This window comes from Cygnus olor, chromosome 1, assembly GCF_009769625.2.
Source record: "Cygnus olor isolate bCygOlo1 chromosome 1, bCygOlo1.pri.v2, whole genome shotgun sequence".
In the NCBI taxonomy this organism is placed as follows: Eukaryota; Metazoa; Chordata; class Aves; order Anseriformes; family Anatidae; genus Cygnus; species Cygnus olor.
The window spans coordinates 206,374,758-206,393,673 of record NC_049169.1 but is presented as its reverse complement, the minus strand read 5'-3'; the positions used below and the strand labels follow the sequence as shown (position 1 = coordinate 206,393,673).

Sequence of the window (18,916 nt, the reverse complement as noted above, 5' to 3'; positions counted from 1 at the left end):
TGGTTTTGGGTTGTTTCTCCTCAGGCAAGCAAAAGGGTACTGAATAGATTGGGGAATAGGTAGGAATAGGAAAGAAAATGCTCTGGTCTCCTGAAATATTAGGAGGGATGTACTGTTTTTGATGGTACGTGGCTTATTCAGGGCTGATAGGGGTCCTTGAGGAGAGCTCTGGAAGCAGAGGCGCTGGACCCTGCTAGGGTATTATTTTGGCTTGGCTTTGCAGGAAGAGCTCACGCCTTTGGAAACTGGGACTTGACTTTCCATGGCTGACCAAATGAGTCACAACTTGCTGAACTTTCAGGGACCCTCTCCAGGAGTTTTCCAGTGCTTCCAGTGCATATGTCTGTCTGACCCCGTTGCAGAGAATCACTTCTGGGAACAAACCACAGGAACCACTTAGCGTCTCGTGTGTAGCAAGCTGTGATAGGAATTATTTGAAGGAGAGCTGTTGGATCTGTTATTCCGCCCCATGCAAACAGCTGCAGAGAGGAAGCTACTTGCTGCATGAAAAATAACATATATAAAATTTATACAGCATTGGCTGTATAAATTCCACGTACTGCACATGCTGTGCTACACATCTCAGAATCCCATAAGGAAATTTCTTGGCTGAGTAGCATAAACTTCTTTTGAGTTAGCAGATGTTGTTGCAGGGACTTTATGAAAGAGCAATGCATGAGGGTGTAAACTCAGGTTACAAAATCAAAGCCCAAACTGCCTGTATCCTCCCAATCTATTAGGATGATGTGGCTAAGTGGTGGGAAGATGTGTAAGGTGTGAGTAACGGCTACATTTGATGTAGGATCAGGTACTTTGGTGTTTGGGCTTTAGCATTTGGGGCTAATGTAGTGCACCCCCTATTCTGAAGAATATGGAAGTTTTTCATTTCTCATTGTTTTCCCTCTCCTCATTCCTTTATTCATATTTTCTTTCCCTCATGCTCCTCATCCTGTTTAAAATAACCAAGCTGGCCAGAGCAGGCTCATGTCACTTCTCGGCTGCTTATGCTGCTAACAGAGAAATCCAAATGAGCCATGCTGCATGTTACTCCTGGGACTTATTCCTCGAGAAAGCTGTTTCTGCTCCCATGGAAGTCAACAGAAGTCTAATTAGTCCCAGATGTTTAGTAGTAACAAGCACTTCCTTTTGGTAGAGCCAAACAAAGGCAGTGTTAAAACTGTTAATTAAATAGGTTTGGCTCTGTCGTCAGGTTATTAACTAATTCTTGTCATGGCAGCCAAGCTAATGCTGGCTCTCAGAAGGAGATATAATCTTTCTGTGCTTGACACAAAAGGCATGAATTCAGTGTATGGCTCAATTAGCCCACGTCTGGGCACACAGCAAAGCTTGCTTTCATACCAAAGGAAAAGCTCGCAGACTTCAGCATCTGGCTTCCAAATAAGCCCCAAGATAGCTGCTTGTGCAAACTTTCTCCTAGAAGAGACAGAGCTTGATCCAATGCACAGTGTTGGCTTCCATTGGCTTTTCATCGTCTGAACATTGTCCTGGGCAACCCACTCTAAGTGGCCCTGCTTGAGCAAGGGGGTTGAACCAGATGAGCTCTACAAGCCCCTTCCAACCTCAACCAGCCTGTGATTCTCTGAGTCATATGTTTTTTATTCTCTGATTCATATTCAAATATTATACCAGGTCCTGGTGCTGCTGACTGGTCATGCAAATGAATTGTTTCAACACCACTTGCCTACCTCTTCAGTAGATCTCCTTGATGTTCACTGGTTGCCCTCCGAAGTATATGCCAGCTGTCCCTGCTTTGGGACAAGACATTATAGACCTAAGGTGGAGTCTGAACACCATAGAAAAAATTGGAAGACATCGCTTTCATCTGTGGAGTATTCCAAGCTGGTGCTTTAATATATTCACACCCCTGTGTATTTTACAAAATCTGAAGGTGTTTTTATTGTACAAAATCCCACAACAAAATCTACCAGCCAGTTTCTTACATATCTGCTTGAAAAATAGAATTATACATCTTTTTGTAGTGTGTTAATTTTGACATTCACTAGCTGGAAGAAACAGAAGTGGAGCAGCAATTTGACTCTGAGTTATTTACCTGGACAGGTTTGGGTTTGACTTCTATTTCTCTTATGTGCCTAAATGTACAGTTCCTGGCATTATCAGAAAACCTGACACAGCTCCTTTCAAAGCCACTGGATGCTGTCAGTAGGTCAGGCTCCCACTGTTGGTGAGCGTCTCTTCACTTCAAAAGGGTGAAACTGCTATCAGATACGGGACATAACATATGTCAGTGCCTGCTTTTAGCAACTCAATGGGCCATCCGTGTTAAACCCATCACAGAAAGAGGATCTACAGACTTTTTCTTGCAACCAGTCCTCTACACCATAATCTCTTTTTTAGGGAGAGATAGTGGACCTCTGATCTGAATAATGGCCCAGGACTCGGTTCCATTTATCGCTTCATGCTTGTATCTTTAAAACATGTTTTGCCTGTCTAACTTCCTGTGAACTTTAAAAATAGATATGTTATCTTTTTGCATTGAAATGCATCTGTATGCAGTGAATTCCCAACAGTTTTCCTTAGAAATATAAACATTTCAGTCCAATGTTAGCTGGTTGAAATTCATTCTCTAAGACTTCTTTTAGAAAGATTTCACCCCAGAGATGAATTTCTTCACATTAAACCCAGTTAAATATGTATTGCACGTGAGGGGCAAATTTCTCCTCTTTAAGTTGAACTGTGGACCTGTGACCTTGTGAGCAGGTCTGGGTAACGTATAGTGCAGCTGCTTCACACCTGAGATTTCTGTTACACCCCTGGTGGGTGTAAAGTGCCAAGACTAGTATAATTAATCTCATCTTCCCCCTCGTGTCTTGCCCCAGTGGCTGCAGCAACATACTACAAGCAAAGGGAGATGTCCACAGAGTTTGCTACCACTAAGGTCTGTGGTTCCCATGGTCAACCATGATTTTTCTAAATTATTGCCATGAGCACAACAGACACGAAATGTGTTTTGCTCACTTAGCTGAATTCTCGTTGCTTTGGAACTCCAAGGAGATTTTCAATCAGTTTCAAACAGTGCAAGATCATGTTTTATCCTGCCCTGGTGCCAGTTTTTATGATTTCAGTTCAATGTTTGGGAGCTGTTATTTCTAACCTGATAGGAAAGAAATAAATCTCAGTGCAAGGATAAATATCTCATGGAGGTGCAGCACTTTTCTACTCAGCTGATGTCGTCAACGACTGTCATAAAAAAGTGATTCAGTTACATCACTCAATTTACATGAAGCCTTTTTATGAAGATGACATCAGCAAAGTATCTTAAATTTCACCTCCCTCAAAACAACAGGGCTTTACAGGGGGTCTCTTCTAGACTCTATAAACATTTTAGGCAGATCAGCTTGTGAATAAAGCAAGGACAAAACATAGCAAATTCTCCTTTTTCTCCCTGCAACCCAGAACGCTATAGTGGTATAGTGAGGGGCGCTTTGAAACTGTCTTAAAATCCACAGTTAAAAATCAAAGACGAGAATTTTACCCTTCATTTCTACACACCGACAGTGTAGCACCTGATTTCTTCGGTTTTCAAGGCAATCTGCATGCTATGCTTTAAACTGATGGCTGAAGTTCTGCCTGCGGAAGCAAAAAAATGAACCCACTCCAATGATGATCACGGATAAAACCAGCACAAACGTTAATATAATAAGGAAGTTGATTTTCTTTAGATCCTCTTTTTCACAGTCTTCTGGTCTAATGTTCCCAATGTGCATTTCTTCCTGGTACCCAAAGTTCTGAGTGTGCTGGCACGTTAAGTGCTCTGCATTGGGGATGTGGACGTTTTTGTTCTGGATCATCGATGAGAGCCAGATATTTCCACAGCAGTTGAGTGGGTTACCAGTGAGATACAAGTTTTTAAGAGAATTCTCTAATGCTAAAATATTGCTGTTCTGTAATGAACTAAACCTATTGTTCCGTAGGTCCAGAACTTCCAGTGGAGAGTCGCTACCCCACCTAGGCAGCCAATTCAGCTGATTTTCAGAGAGGTTTAAATGTTTCAGGTGACTGAAACAAGGCAAGTCAATATTTAATTCTATCAGGCTATTGCCATGTAAATGCAAGAATTCAAGAGACCGCTCCAGTCCTGATAGTGCTTTAACTTCAATTTTCAGGCCCGGGTTCATGGAGATATCCAAAGCAATCAGAGAAGTCTTGTAGAAAGTGTACGCTGGCAGGATGCTCAGCATGTTGTCAGCGAGGTACAAGTACTGAAGAGCAGGAGAATCAACGAATGACACACAACCACTTTCCTCCCCAGCAAGTCTTTGCTTAGCTAATCCTGAGTACATGCTGCAAAGACTGATATTGTTGCTCTGTAGATTAAGCAGTCTGAGGCTAGGAAGACTTGAAAAGATATCAAATTGCAAGGTCTGAAGATGGTTGTTTTGAATGTAAAGCTCCCTCAAATTCGACAGCGTGCCAGCGTCCAGGAGAAGGTTCTGCAAAGAGTTGTAGCTCAAGTCAAGGACGGTTAGGGAGATCAATGTACTGTCATAAGTTACTGCAAAAGCCTGAAGACAGTTTTTACTGAGATTAAGGGTGTGAAGGGACAACATTGATTCAAAGAATTCATTTGGAATTGATTTGATTTCATTATAGCTTAAGTCTAAATACACAAGTTGTGATAAATTAAGAGAACTTTTGTTTCTACTTTGCTTCTGATCAAGAAGAAGAAAAGAGGCATCTAGCCAGTCATTCTCCATATAGTCCATTTTATTATGAGAGGATTCAGCACTGAGCTGAATTAAATTCTTTGATAAATTCAGAGTTACCAGCTTGTTCACCAGGGGGAAGACAGGGAAGCGAAGCAGTTTGTTTTCACTCAGATCCAAAATTCTTAAGCTATACTCATCGTCTGACTCTGTGGTGTAGAAGGACTCGATGCTATTTCTGCTAAGGTCGAGTATCTCCAGCTGCCTGAGGTTGAAATCAGAGATGCAAGTAATTGAATTCATGGAGAGATTGAGTTTGGAAAGATTCACTAGAGTCTCAAAAGCACCTTCCTCTATTTCCATGATGATATTGCTCTGAAGGTCTATCTCCACAAGACCAGGAGAACCCTGAAACATCTTGTGTGATATCATTATAATACTGTTGTCTGCCAGGGAAAGATACCGCAGTGCTGGAGCTTGCTTTATGAAATACTCGGCCATCCCATTGTAGAGGCTGTTGTGAGACAAGTCCAGTATTTCCACCTTGGGTAAAAGTCCGATCCCCTCTGTCCCATTCTGAGCGAGCTCGTATAAGTGGTTGTTAGCTAAATTTATTTCCAGCAAACTTGTCATGTGTGCAAAGACTCCAGGCGCGATGAAGCTTATCTGGTTAGAGCTTAAATCCAGGCACTGGAGAGAAGTATAGAAGGGTAATGGCATTTCGGGGATCCTTTGTATCAGATTTCCAGACAGATCTATTTTGTTTACGTTAGGGTGGAACTCATGAGGGATTTGGCGAAGGTCTTTGTTGTGGCAAAATGCCTGCAAGTTTGTCTGCCAGAAAAAGGAAGAGAGAAAAGAGGTTGTCACCTGACAAAGGAAAGATATATTTGCATTAAATGTAAAGAAAATAACATTCAACAGTCAATAAGATCCTTCTCCTGAAACACTGATCATATTATTATTTTTTTTTTAGCATTCACACAGCAAGCACAGCCCTCCTAATGCTTCTTTACAGCTAAAACAGCTAGCACTCATTTCATTTTAAAGACCAGTAGAGTTGTATCTGCTAACTGCATGTGATACCTACTATACATTCTCCTTTTTATACCTTTCTCCCAAGCTTATTTTAATAGTCCCAGGTGAAGGTGTTTCCCCTCTTTCCATTGCAATCAAACACTCTTTTTCCTGATATTTGCTTTTCTCAGCTTCATCCTAAATCACTCAATTAGATTCTGCAAACTCTACTTGCAATACTAACAAGTGCTTTGAAGGGCTCCTCTCTGCCGGCAGTGTAGTTCCCGAAGCAGGGACCTGGAAAGATAAGGATCCTATACAACAAACCATGGGATCTCTCCTCATTAGTCACACCTCTCAGATATTTGATGGTGCCTTCCTTTAGCCATGGCAGAGGTAAGCAATGCATCCTCAACCAAATGCGTCGTTCAACTACTCAAACACTTCTGATGCAAACCTCTAAACTCTTCCTGCTTTTACCATCTATATTTATTCTTTTCCCAAGGCAACATTTCCTATCTTCTCACACACGCTTTATGCTCCAACTATATGCTCCATCCCCATACACTTTCCATACACGACACTCACAATGCAACAGGGAAGATATATCATGTAAAGCCATCTTTTGAAGGGAAAAAGGCTGTGATGTGCAGTGAGGGTCACACTTTTTCTGTTCACTTCTCAGCACTAGGGTGAAGAAAAACTCATCTATTTATCAAATTTGTCTCCTCGATGCATGTCTGTTTAATTGCAGCTTGGACTGAATCTGTGTCCAAAGCAAAATTTGGAGTGTGTGTTCATAAGTGACACTGGAAACATCAAGATAATCATCCTTGCATAAATGTCAAGCTGTATTTTGTTGTTAGGAAGAACTTACAGCAGCAGGAAGACGTGGAACATGAAAGGCTTAGGCAGCATTTAATTTACTGAAGGGAAACTCTTGTTATGAATGTATATGGGTGACCGGGTCATGTACTGTTTGCAGAAAGATCAGAAAGAAAAGGGAGAAAAAAATTGGCTGAATCTTAACTTTTGCAAAGAAGCAGAATCCGGATTCCATGACGCAAAGCTTCATATTAGCTTTTCAGACATTGCAGAAACATTAAAATAAAATATATATATTATAAACCATCTGCTTCATATGAACTTCTAGGTGAATGAAGTGGCAGGTCTGTTTGTGAGAAGTGGGGTGATAGCATTTTGTAACTCTCTTTTGCATCATGTGAGCTTTTGAAAGCAAATAAAAATGTGACAGAAAAATATTAGTGCTCATCTAAACTCTAGATATACCCAATCTGCTCCACAGTTTCTCAAAGAGCTGAAATAAATGGCTTATTAAAAGTTGAACCCACTCTTTTTTTTTCTTTTTTTTTTTTTTTTTCTAACCATCTCTTTCAGATCTCCCAAAAATAACCAAATTAGAAAAAGAGAGAAGGGAATATTCTGACTTCTTCCAGCCATTATTTCTTGCCTGCAAAACCAGTGTCAAACTGCTCATTTTGAGCTAAAACACATACAGAGCTGGGCTAAGCCCAGAGTCCCATAGAATGGATAAGGACTTGTCTTTTTGTTCCATTTGTGGAAGAGGGAGAAGCCAAAAAGATGCACACATCCAGAGTGAAAAAGAAGCACCCTCTGCATCCCAAGGCAGATGCCAGGTCTCTTCCCACACCTCGAGCCAGATCTCAACACGCACTGAGCACCCTCTGCTCCCTCTGAGCACCCTGCACCATAGCAGAAGCCTGGTCCAACACCTATCAGCAGCAGTTGGCCCATTTCTACTGAAGTTCATGAAAGAGAGGTCAGTCCCAATCCACCACGTATCTTGCAGGATTGGGCCTTCAGTCTGCATGCACCAAACCCTCCCAGCGATAAAAGGGTCTGATAAAATCCATACCTCCCACTGTCTGCCATTTGTTCCCACAACATTTCCCCTCCTGTTTTTTTTATAACTTTCATTCCTTTTCACTGACTGTTTTGATAATCGCTGAATTTCTTATCGAGTCTGTTCTGCACCATCTTTTCTCCCTCCAGGCTCAAACTGCATGAATTTCGTTCTCATCAGCACCAGGAGGGGAAGATGAAGCACTTCTCAGTGGGACTGAGCAAACAGCATTTGTTTGTGTATGCATCTCTGCTTCTCCCCCCACAGCTCAATGGGCTGGCAGCCTGAGGCTGGAAACGAAGTTTTTGCTGGTCTCATGTTCCCACCTCATCAGCTCAGTCAGTGCTGTCACCGGTTTGATTAAAGACCATTGGCAGGAGCATTTGGTTCATACCGCGTCTGGCTCCATTCAGGTGCTGGTGGAAATATGACTCAACAACTCAAAAGCTGAGCATCATCTGAATTCTACCTCCAGTTCTTCCCAGCTCAACACTGGGTGGAAGTTGTCACCCACCTTACTAACAGCTCTGCAAACAAAGCAGCTGGATTCAAGCCCTTCTTCTCCCATATCAGCAGTTTTATGAACCAAAGGATTTGGGCTGGAGATACTAGGGGTGAGCTTGCACTTGCAAGGTGTCCGTGTCCGTTCACTAGAAGAGCTGACCAGGTGGAGGCTTGGCTGTGCAATAAAGTCTGAGCAATTTCCCCAGGTATCTCGTATGGACTGACCCAGGATAAGCATTATGCATATGTTCTTGCACGACCTTGACACAAGGTGTTGTACAATTTTCTGAAAACCTTTCCCTTGCATGTGCCTTCTTGTCTTGCAAACAGTTGGCCAGCAGTTGCCCTGGCTCAGTAAATAGGTAACGACTTGTTTAATTGGTGCAGCTCACTTTGGTGTCAGAGCCCAGTAGGGATATTTTACCCCCTAAAACCTCTTCTACAAGACTAGTTCACCAACAAGGACACCAGCAACAAAGGGTACAGGTTTCTCACCCGTGCCGCTTCCAGCAGACCTGGGATGAAAGTTTCCATTTCTGAGCCTTTGTTATTTTAAAGGTGACACCAGAGGGAAAGTAACGTGTAAAACAGCAAGGCTGTGATGAAAAATCATCCTGTGAACTAAGTAGGAGTCCCAGTGGACCCATCAACTAACCCAGCAGCTTCTTTAAGCTGCGTGGAAATGTGTTTGGATTTACACCCTGCTCCTTCCATTGGACCAAACGCTCAGCGAATGAGGACTAGCAAAACCCCACTGACTTTAGCAATGCTGAGCTGTTAATTTATACCAGATGAGCATCCCAGCCCCCAGCTGCAGCGTGTTTTCAGTTGGGGCTGAATTTATCCCAGCCTAGTTGCGTACAGCCTGGGGTTTTTGGCCTGCGCAATGGGCCTGCTGGAAGCAGTTTACAGTGGAGTGGTGGAAACAAGCATGTGTTTACTTCTCAGCAATCAGCCTGATCTGTGACCCATCAAGAAATGGGACGGGGTGAAATCTGCTCGGATTATTGCATGTCTCGCCCGGCATTCATGTGACTATGATACATGGGACCCAAGTTGTCATGTTTACAGTGGTTTCATCAGTCTCCCCTTGACAGCCAATGAATTGAGCTATCCAGTCACCTTCCCAAGATCTTTTTATATATACTAGGTCTTAATTTCTCTGGAATTCAGGAAGTGCAGCAATACAGCAGGGTGGGCAGGAATGGAATGAGTCCCATAAGGGAGATGTGTACAGCTCGCAAATTATTTTTTTTTCCCTATTTTGGAAATTCTCAAGGATTTGTACTAAACAGCGTCAACATTAAAAAAAAAAAAAGAAAGAAAAAAAAAGAAAAGGGAAGAAGGAAGATAAGTATTTTTAAATGGCCTGTTACTGTCAGCACTTGAATAGGGAAAGGAGCAAGTTCAGCTATGAATAACATTTATAATATTGTACCAGGTGCTTGCAAAAATTCAAGGAGCAAATTTTGTACAGGAGCCAGAGGCTTTGTCACATTTTTAGCTCCAGCAGAAGTCAGGTGCAACACCCCTGGCAGCAATGCTGTGTCAAGGCAGAGGTCAGACTCACCATTATTACAAAAGCTGCTATAGATGTGTTTCTCAGAAGAAGCTTTGTTTAAAGTACAAAGAACTTAGGCCTGGTATAAAGGAGTAGATCTGAGGTCTAAGTTCCTTCTCTGTCTCAGTCATAGGATCCCTGTTCAGCCTTGGGGAAATCAGGTCACATTTCTTTCAACCAGCTCCTCCATAGAACAAAATAGAGACAATGACCCTTCCCTTTTTTCCTCTTTATGTGCTGTCGCCACAGTGAGGAAGGGAACAAGAACAAGAACAGCCTGCAGAGCATCCATTAACCCAGCAAAGCCCACCTCTGCCAGCTGGTCTTTGAGGGAGGACCCTTCACAGAAACCATCATTATTTGTTCAGTGCCTCTGACTACGGGGTCCCAACCTCACCAGGACCTCATGGTGCCGGGCAGGGAGGCATCCTTACCGTTTCACAGGGCATCCCCTCTGCAGGCCGATAGTTAGAGATCCCTCTGTTCACCACTGCCAGGAGGAAGACGATGTACAGTTTCATGGTTCTGCAGGGAAAAGTAATTCTGTTAGGTGTCAGACGCGACCCCACAGTCATCTCGTGCATGCATGTGAAAGCTGGCACCAGAACATCACCCAACACAGGGAGGCACTCATGCAGCACAATAAAATAACCCATCTTTGAGCCTACAGCTTGCACGACCCTCAAATGTACATTTGCGTCTCTTTGAGCCAAGTGGGAAAAAGAGAGATCTACACAAGGACATGAAAGGAAGATCCAAGGAATCTTATAGGATTGCCCTGATGTGATTTCAGCTTGATGATACCCAGGTCACCCACAGAAATACAGATGCCCAAGCTGGGCAGAGTGACTGATTACATGGAGAAAGACCAAGTGGCCTCCTAGAGACACCTGTCTCTCCCCAGAGAGGCAGCTCAGGTGCTTTTAATTGGGCTGGAGTTTTGGGTGCCAAGGCGTGATGGAAGTGAAGGGGTGCCAATCAGAAACAAGATTTGGGAACAGTTTCCATTTCCATCCACGACAGTTTCCACTCCTCTTATCCCAGTACTGTCAGAGAGCTTTTACACACTCACAAGTCACCGTGCATCCAGATTTGTTGTTAATATAAACAGTTTAAATAAATAATGGAGTGAGACCTTTTTGTCCAAATGTTAGTCTTCCATTTTACACGTCCCAGGTATGGGCAGGCTTTTATATACATTTGAAAGCCGATGCCTTAAAGAACGACTGACACAAAATTTGCATGAAACAAAGGATTCATCGGAGTTTAACTGCTTGGAACGCACTCCAGAAAAGAGCATAGAAATAACAGTAAAAGGAATAAAGTGGGCAATGGGAGAAAAAAGGAAACAAGGCCAAGGGAAAGCATTCCTGACAGCATGTTTCTAGAAGGACACTAATGAGTTCTGAGAGGTCTGGCCTGAGATGTCAATGGTCCCTAATGAAATCTCTGAGTTCAAACATGAGACTTCAGCATCACACCAGCTAATTCAGAAATTAAAGAGTTTTTCAGGAAGAGATGGAGACCTGTATGTCTCAGGCTACAAACAAGTAGTATGAGCCACTAAGGTTCAGCCCCAAGAATCTTGAAGAGTCATTTACCTTTTAATATATGATGCTTCCAGAGAGAAAAGAATTAGCAACATAATGCTTAGGTTATGCAAAGCACAGCTCTGTGCAGCTGGAGATGGCAAAGACAAACCAAAGAAATCTGGCAGGAATTCAGACTCCCAGACCCTGGCAAAGTGGTTGCAGTTCTGCTTTGCAAATTGAGAAATTATAGGCTGTATTTCATTTAAAATGAATAGATTTTATCAACGTTGTATTCACCACTGATGTGAGCTCCAGGTATCACCTCTTTCTCTCACCATTTGTTGCAAAAATGCCAAATTTTTCTGTATTTGTACAACCTCTTGCAGGCAGATCGAAGCTGGTCCTGCCCATGTCCTGAGCCAGTGACACACGCACCAGCTCCCAGCTGGAAACCATGCAGCAGTGCTTCTCTAGCCCTGCTCTTAAACCTTTCTAGGAGCAAACCTGCATCCAGCAAGGCCCAAGTGTTTTGCCAATTTCATTCTCCCATGCACCAAAAGACGGCGTCCACGTACCATTACTCAGTGGTTTCCACCCACAGAGCACCATGAGGCTGGAAGGAGATGGGATCACTCCCAGCTGGTGGAGATCCCTCCCTTAGTCACTGTTTGAGGGATGCAGCTGATCGCTGGCACTGGCAGTTGCTGGACAGGAACGCCAACAGGTTCTCTACGAGATAAAGTCTCCTGGGGGTTCCACCAGGTCAGCCTCTGCCACCCCAGGACATCCAGTTCAGCCCAGGAGATGCTCACCAAGACCTGATGAGCAGGATGCTCACACCCTCTGCTGCTTTCCCCTGAGGTTACAGCACCGTGTCATAGTTGGGCATGTTTCTACAAACTTCTGAGTGAAGCAATGCACATCCCTCCTCCTCCCCGCCAGAGAAAAGAGGTGTGTACTAGGAAGAGAGAAACTGGAGAAGTCTAGACCCTTAATTTATGCTTTATTTTCAGATTGTATATTCCTTCCAGTTTAGAGAGACGACCAGTGACAGATAATGACCTGGGAGCCCAAGGTGAAAGAGCTTGGAGTTTGTCTTTGGGGTTCTGCAGTAGGATCAGAACCCTGTTCTTCACCTCTAAAACAAGACCAAAGATGCTCATTCTCAACCTTTTAAATTACTGTTTGCAAAATACTCCAAAATCACCCAATGGAATAAGGAATTGATGATACCAACATCTATAATTTCTCTGACATTCCCCCTCTCTTTCTCATTGCCCAGGTTTCTGAGGTTGGGTGCCTGGGGACTTTGTGCAAGGGGAGTAGCCTGGGGGTTAGGGGAGAAAATTATGTTTGTTGTTTGGGTACTGGTTTGCTGAAACTGAGAAAAGACAGTCATACCAATGATGTGCATATTACCAGACTTTACTCAGAGCCTTCAAATGGAAATTATTTCTGTTTAGGTCTGATGAATTAAGCTGATGAAATCTCCATGGATATTACCCACAACAGGGCACCACCCTGCTGGACAGCATGTGTCCCATGCAGTCTGCACTCTTCTTGTCATACTGCTAAAAGTCATCCCTTTTCATCCTAAATGATGACCCCGACACAACCCAGGGTCTTAACATGTTTTGAAACTTCCTAAGCTATAAATTTAAAAAGCAAATGGCAAATGGATGCATTTGAACACAAGAACATGATTTAAAGTCTTGCTATGTGAGACAGAGCTGTAGCAAGTGAGGATGCTGTCCTTCAAGGTGTTCCTAAGGTGGCTGTCACCCTGGAGCCCCCAAGCTCTAGGACTTGGTGCTGTCTTCCTCCAAATATGAAACCACATGGACCGAGTCAGAGGAGGTTAAGCTGCTCCTCGTGGTACAGCACCACAGCCATGCTCACGGAGATTCCCTTCCCAACATGGTTTTCAGTGTTTGTCTGTCCAGCTGAGGAGCCCTTTTCTTACCCAGGTTTTCTCCTTTAGACCCTCCTCAGCCCACACAGCATGACACAGAGCTGTGTCCCCCTTGGCTCTGCTCTCTTTGCAGGTCTCAGCTATTCACCACCCTCACCCGGTGCAGAGTTAAAGGTCCAGCACGCCCATTTAACAGATGGGAGAGCAAAGGCAGTGATTTGCGCCCAAAATACATTACTTTTAAGATCATTACTTGATACATCATTACATAGCAGGGAAGAGCTAGGATTTAATCACAGTTTGTCCAGTTCCCACTGCAGAGCAACATATGCCTCCGTCTCTTTTACAACACTAAGCCTGTTTATAGCTAACAACAGCAGCACCTTCTAAATCTCCCTGAAAGATATTTTTTGTTACTGCTTAGGCAATTAACAGCAATGTTCTCCTGTGCCAAAGAGGAGAAATATGAGATAAATATGAGAGAAGACATGAAACACAAACCGAACTCCCTGCCGTCCGATGCTTTTTTACACAAGACACTTTGCTGCCATGTTAGAGCCCTCAGGGTTAAAAAGAGTGAATATCCCACATTTACCTTGTTTAAAGGTTTTCTCGTATCCCCATATGCTGCTTGTCATGTCTTTAAAAAGCATAGCCAGCCCTCCAACAGCAATTCAGTCCTGGTACCAAGGTAATTATTCTTCAGGTTCATGTTCACCCATTCAGGACACCAAGAGGTTTACTCGTAACTTCAGACCGAAGGCATTTTCAGGGAAATAACCTTGTTTGGGACAGTGTCTGCTTTAAATTAAGTTGCTCGTCTTCCTCCGGACTCCTCTCCGGGCTCTTGCTGGGTCCTAGCCACCGCTGTGCACTCGGAGCAGTCAGCTACTGTGCGGCATCCTGAGGTCCTCGCAGGCATTGAGAAACGGGGGGATTTTTGCCAGAGAAGCTGTCGGGATCAGGCCCCGGGGAATAAGTGACTTATCATTGCCGATGCCATTGCTTAGCTGCGTGCGCGGTGCGGGCGGCGTGTTTACTTTAGGGTTTTGTGTCTGCGAGTTGCATTCCTGAGGGGTTGCAGCCTCCTACCCCTGCACCTAAACCATGTTCTGCATCTTTAGGGAAACAAGAGCTTGTGGATTAAAGGTTTAAAAATCACGGCTGTTAAATGTGAAGCCTGTCATCTTGAAACCTGTCCTGGAAGACGTATCTCCTTCTCTTAGTGACAGCCCCACTGCTCGGTGTGCTATGGTCTGATGGCAGGGCAGGGGTTCAAAGCCAGCTAAAACACACCTGACTTAAAGGCTTTTCAGGGGTTCCCCTGGCACAAGGCAGGAATTAGGGAGTTTGATAAAGGCAGACAGGTCCAAGCATCTGGACATCTCCAAATTTCTGGCAGTAAGTACACAGTGTTCAGTCGTGCTTGTAAAAATTCCCATTGTAAAAAGGACGCTTTTGTCGTGCAGAAGATGATTTCAGATTGCCTGTGAGCTCTGCTTTTTTATTTATTATTTTGTGCTGCCCTCTAGGGCTGGAGCAGCTGTCTAATTGCTGGTTTCCACACTTTGCCTAATTAAGACCTGCTTCTAGAAAACCTGCTTTAACAGAGATTTCCCCATTCCTGCCTCCCAAGTGCAGGAGCCTGAACTGTTGCAATGCACTTTTCCTGTGGCTGAAATAATACACCAGAGCTGGGTTCTTATCATCTTCTTTGCTTTGCATGGAGAGGTGTAAAGGCTATGAAGAGGTGGTGGTGAGTGTGTGGGTGGGAAAGGGCATGATTGGGTGCAATGGATAGAAAAATTCAGGTTTAGCTCTAAGCAGAACTTTTTGCCAGTGAGGTTGTCACCATCCTGGGCAGGTTCCTCTTGGCTGGGCTTTCCATGGACCACTTTTGATCACATTCCCTTGTCACAGGATCCTGGAATGGCTGGTGGTGTCGGGCAGCTGCGGGTCCCTGTGGTGCCAGCCCCGCTCCAGCAGGGCCACCCCGAGCAGGGGGCCCAGCCCCACGTCCAGGCGGCTGCTGGAGATCCCCAAGGAAGAGCCCCCAGCCCCTCTCTGGGCAGCCTGTGCCAGGGCTCCAGCACCCGCCCAGCCCAGCAGTGCTTCCTGAGGGGCAGAGGGCACCTCCTGGGCTCCAGGCTGGGCCCGGGGCCTCTGGGCCTGGCCCTGGGCACCCCTGGGCACCCCTTGCCTCCTCAGCAGCATTCAACCACTTTTACAAGGAAAAACCTCAAATATTTGAGGCCTTCAAGAAAAAATAATCCCTTTCTTTACTTTTGGAAAGAGCCTATTTCGATTCAATTGGGATTTGGAGATGGAATACAAATAAGCCAGCAACAGAGAGTGTCCTGGATGGCTGCAGTATCCCATTCTCCTACACCTGGATATTCAGATCACTTTGCGAAGCTTGGAAAATAGAAGATTTTTTGGGTTTTGTGGTGCTTTTTTAAAAAGCTGGCTCTGTTCCTTGGACTGATTTACTGAGTGGCCAAGCAGCTGTGCCATCCGAACTGTGAAGATCAGCCTGGACAGAAACAAATGCCAAAGCAGGAGGGAAGGGCATGCACTGATTCTGTTGCCCAGGGCTTTGCTTCATTAAAACCACAGCCTTAGAGGCACACCAGCCACTCTGTAAATTATCTGCTGTGTCCTTATTCTCTCTGCCACCTTTCCTAAAGGAGATCCAAAAACAAATAGTTTCAGAACCTGAAGTCTTTGGTTGACTTCCCATTTTCTATATGTGCTTGGTAGTCATGTCTGCAGAACAATAGTCATCTGTATCAGATGGATTGGGTCATCTCCATTGAACAGATTGGAAAATCAAGCTCTTTTGCCCTCCTGCACAAGATTATAAGCGCTGTCCCATCCCACTGGTGCCCAAGGCTTTGCACCTGTGACTGTGAAACTGGGCCATTCCTTATTTCCTTATGTTCTCCTCACAAATTGCTGCCTGCTCAGCTTCCAGACGTCAACTGGATTTGACCCAACATCAGCCAAAGCTGGCTATGTGGCTCGGGGATTAGGGCTCCAACATGGAGATCTGACGGGGGCCTCTTTGGCCCACTCCTCTCCTCCAAAGCCTCTTCCCAGCATTGCCCGGAGTGGGAAGGAAAAGCAAATCCCAGTCTTTTGGCTCTCATGAGCCCGTCCATAATTTGTTGCAGGTTCCCAAGGGTTTCAGATAAACAAGAATATGTCTTGACGATTATGTGTCTTGAACTCTCAGACCCTTTGGAGTCTGTCCATCCATAACGCTGCTGCTTTCTAAGGCACTGCTTTTGGGTTGAGTCCTGTGTCAAGCTGCATGAATCAAACTCTCCAGAGAAGTAAACAAAACAAACTCCCGCCTTAGAAAGTGGGTCTGAACTGCAAGGGCAGGAGTCGGACAAATCTTGCTCCCTTCGGCTGGAATAGCTCCCTGGTGATTCATCCCACTTGGGAGCTGGGGGCAACATAAATATTACCCCTATTAAAAAATAAATAGCCCATGCCAACCTCAGCCACAGCCTTTGAGAAGAAGGCACAGCTCCAGTTCCTGAGACCCTACAACATCTCCAGGAGAAGTGTCTCCTGCTTCAGCTTGCTGGTGCCATCTGCATTCAACCTCCTGTCTCCCCAGAGTCAAGTCCACAAATCAAGTCTCCTTCATCACCTGCAAGACTTAAATCATGCCTTTTCCCCTCGCTTTTGAAGCTGCTGCCTGCCCTTGTTCTCTCCCACACTTTCCTCTCTCTGTGTGTGCCTTGATCAGGTCAGGCAGCCAACAGCATTTGCCCACCAAAAATTTTCAGAGGAACATCAACCTTCAATCAGACAGCAAATTCACACGGGGTTTAACCAGTTCCCCCTCTTCATTCATCTTCAGTTTTATTTCTCTCTCCAGGAGACTAAATGAAAGTGAATGAGAATTGCATGAAACCCTTCAGTCCAGAGATTCTTGGAAGAGAGGGGTTGGGCAAAGGGACAGCAGAAGGTGGAAAAATGCAAACACTTCCATCTACAAAAAGTGAAACGAACCGGCACTTGAAGGTGAAAGTATTCAAATGTGAAATTCTTTCCCTGGGGAACAAAATTCCTGGAGAAACTGAAATCCAGGAACCCAAACATAACTTTTTCTCACAAGCCTTAATCTAAGCACAGCAAAGAGAGAGAGAAATCAGTTTTTAATTCAGCAATTTTTCTTTTACTGACAGTGGAGTCAGTCTTCGAGAAAAAGACATACCGAATTTATAGGGTCCAACAGGAGATAAAATAAAGTGAGGAAAATTATTTCTGATATATTTGACTTGTATGGTACTGATACCCCCCTGTGAATTCATTCATCATTGTATTAATAAACGGCCAAGCACTGATCTAGTCACTGAGCTGTAACTATCTGCTTTAAAGAGAGATGAATGATATTTCTTTTTGTTATTAAAACCAAAGAATTTCAGCATTTTAGAATAACAAGACGGTTTTAAATCTGAAAAGACTACATATTAGTAATAAATAAATAAATAAATAAAATTTCCACTGTTGTGGAAAGCCAAAACATTGGCTTCTATTTACAGGAAACATATGTGTACTTTAATCAAAAATACAACTGAGTTTGTCTTCAGAATATTTTCTATGACTTTTATATAAACCAGGATTTTCTAGAACTTTTTCATTTCCAAACATTGTCTAACCATCAATTCCTCGTAATAACAGCCCAGATGCAACAAAGCAGCTACTCTCAGTAAGTCCCCATTCACCCAAGGTGACATTCAAGCTGTCGGGAACTTCAGAGCAGAAAAACAGCCCTGCCATCCTGCACCTCGTGCTCCAACAGGGAGAGCCCAATGACAGCACCGATAGGAAGAGGAGCAGACGAGCTAAGCAGCATTTCATGTCACCCCGGGATGGTGTGATTTGCCCAAGGCTGTTATAGGACGCAGTGTCGGAGAGCTGGGTGAGTGGCATTTAATCAGCGCACGATGCTGATCTCTGCAGCATTCCTGGTTCAGAGCGCTACAATGCAGTAACACCATAAATAGACTAAAGTCCTATGAAGAAAGAAAAAAAAAAAATCTCCCCGTCTTCTGTCGCTGCTAACACAGAGAATAAAAACAAAGCAGGAGTATGACAACTGTATTGTTATAAACTTAAGCAGTGCCTCCTTAACTTAAAGGGTCTAACTCTCTGCAGTGCAAGTCCCCAATGGATTAAATATACAGCTGTGTGGATAGAGCCATTTACACAGTGTGTTTAGCCAGTTCCTCAGCCTATTCATAAACACAGCCCATTTTATTTATACAGTACCTTCCTCATCTGCTATATTTTTAAAGTCTGCTGCCCTAAGCCACCGAAGCCCGCGTCTCTCCCGCAGCCGAAAGGCACCCGGCTCAACTTTCCAGCTGGCTTCACGCGCTGCTCCACGTACCTGCTCTGTGGCTGGAGGAGGAGGAGGAAGAGGAGGAGGAGGAGGAGGAGGTGGTTTCGCCTCTGCCTGCAGCCTTCTGCCTCCCGGACTCTCCCAGCAGCCTTTCCAGTGTGAGCCGAGGAAGAGTTTCCTTGGGGAAGTCGTACCTCTGTTGCATGCCAGCTGACTAAAACTCTGCGAGCTCGGAGAGAAGTTTGAAGTCACAGGAAAAAAAAATACTCCCCATAGACCGGTCCTTGAATTCATTCCTTCGCAGTCATGAGCTCTTATATATTCCCAGGCTCCCACGAGCACGTGAATGCATACCTCCGTAATAGTTTTAAAATGTGTGTGTCCTCTGCACTTCTCTTTATTTTCCATTTCGTTCGCTCAACCTTGGCTTATTTCCTGCAGTTTCTCAGCTGGTAATT

At 44.3% G+C, this 18,916-nt stretch overlaps 1 protein-coding gene across 8 annotated transcripts; it reads right to left on the bottom strand.

The window, feature by feature from the left end:
- Positions 1–1,844: 1,844 nt before the first annotated feature.
- LRRC32 (leucine rich repeat containing 32) lies at positions 1,845–18,773 on the bottom strand. Of its 8 annotated transcripts, none has more exons than XM_040544523.1 (3): positions 18,507–18,773; positions 10,087–10,177; positions 1,845–5,519 (listed from the first exon to the last, which is right to left on the bottom strand). In XM_040544523.1, exons 2-3 carry the CDS (start codon positions 10,171–10,173, stop codon positions 3,579–3,581), a joined length of 2,028 nt encoding a protein of 675 aa, XP_040400457.1. In that variant the 5' UTR covers positions 10,174–10,177; positions 18,507–18,773; the 3' UTR covers positions 1,845–3,578. The 8 variants fall into 8 exon arrangements, with proteins under 8 accessions (XP_040400457.1, XP_040400453.1, XP_040400459.1 ...); XM_040544519.1 differs by having other exon boundaries at positions 1,845–5,555; positions 18,507–18,744; XM_040544525.1 differs by having other exon boundaries at positions 18,386–18,519.
- Positions 18,774–18,916: the final 143 nt, after the last annotated feature.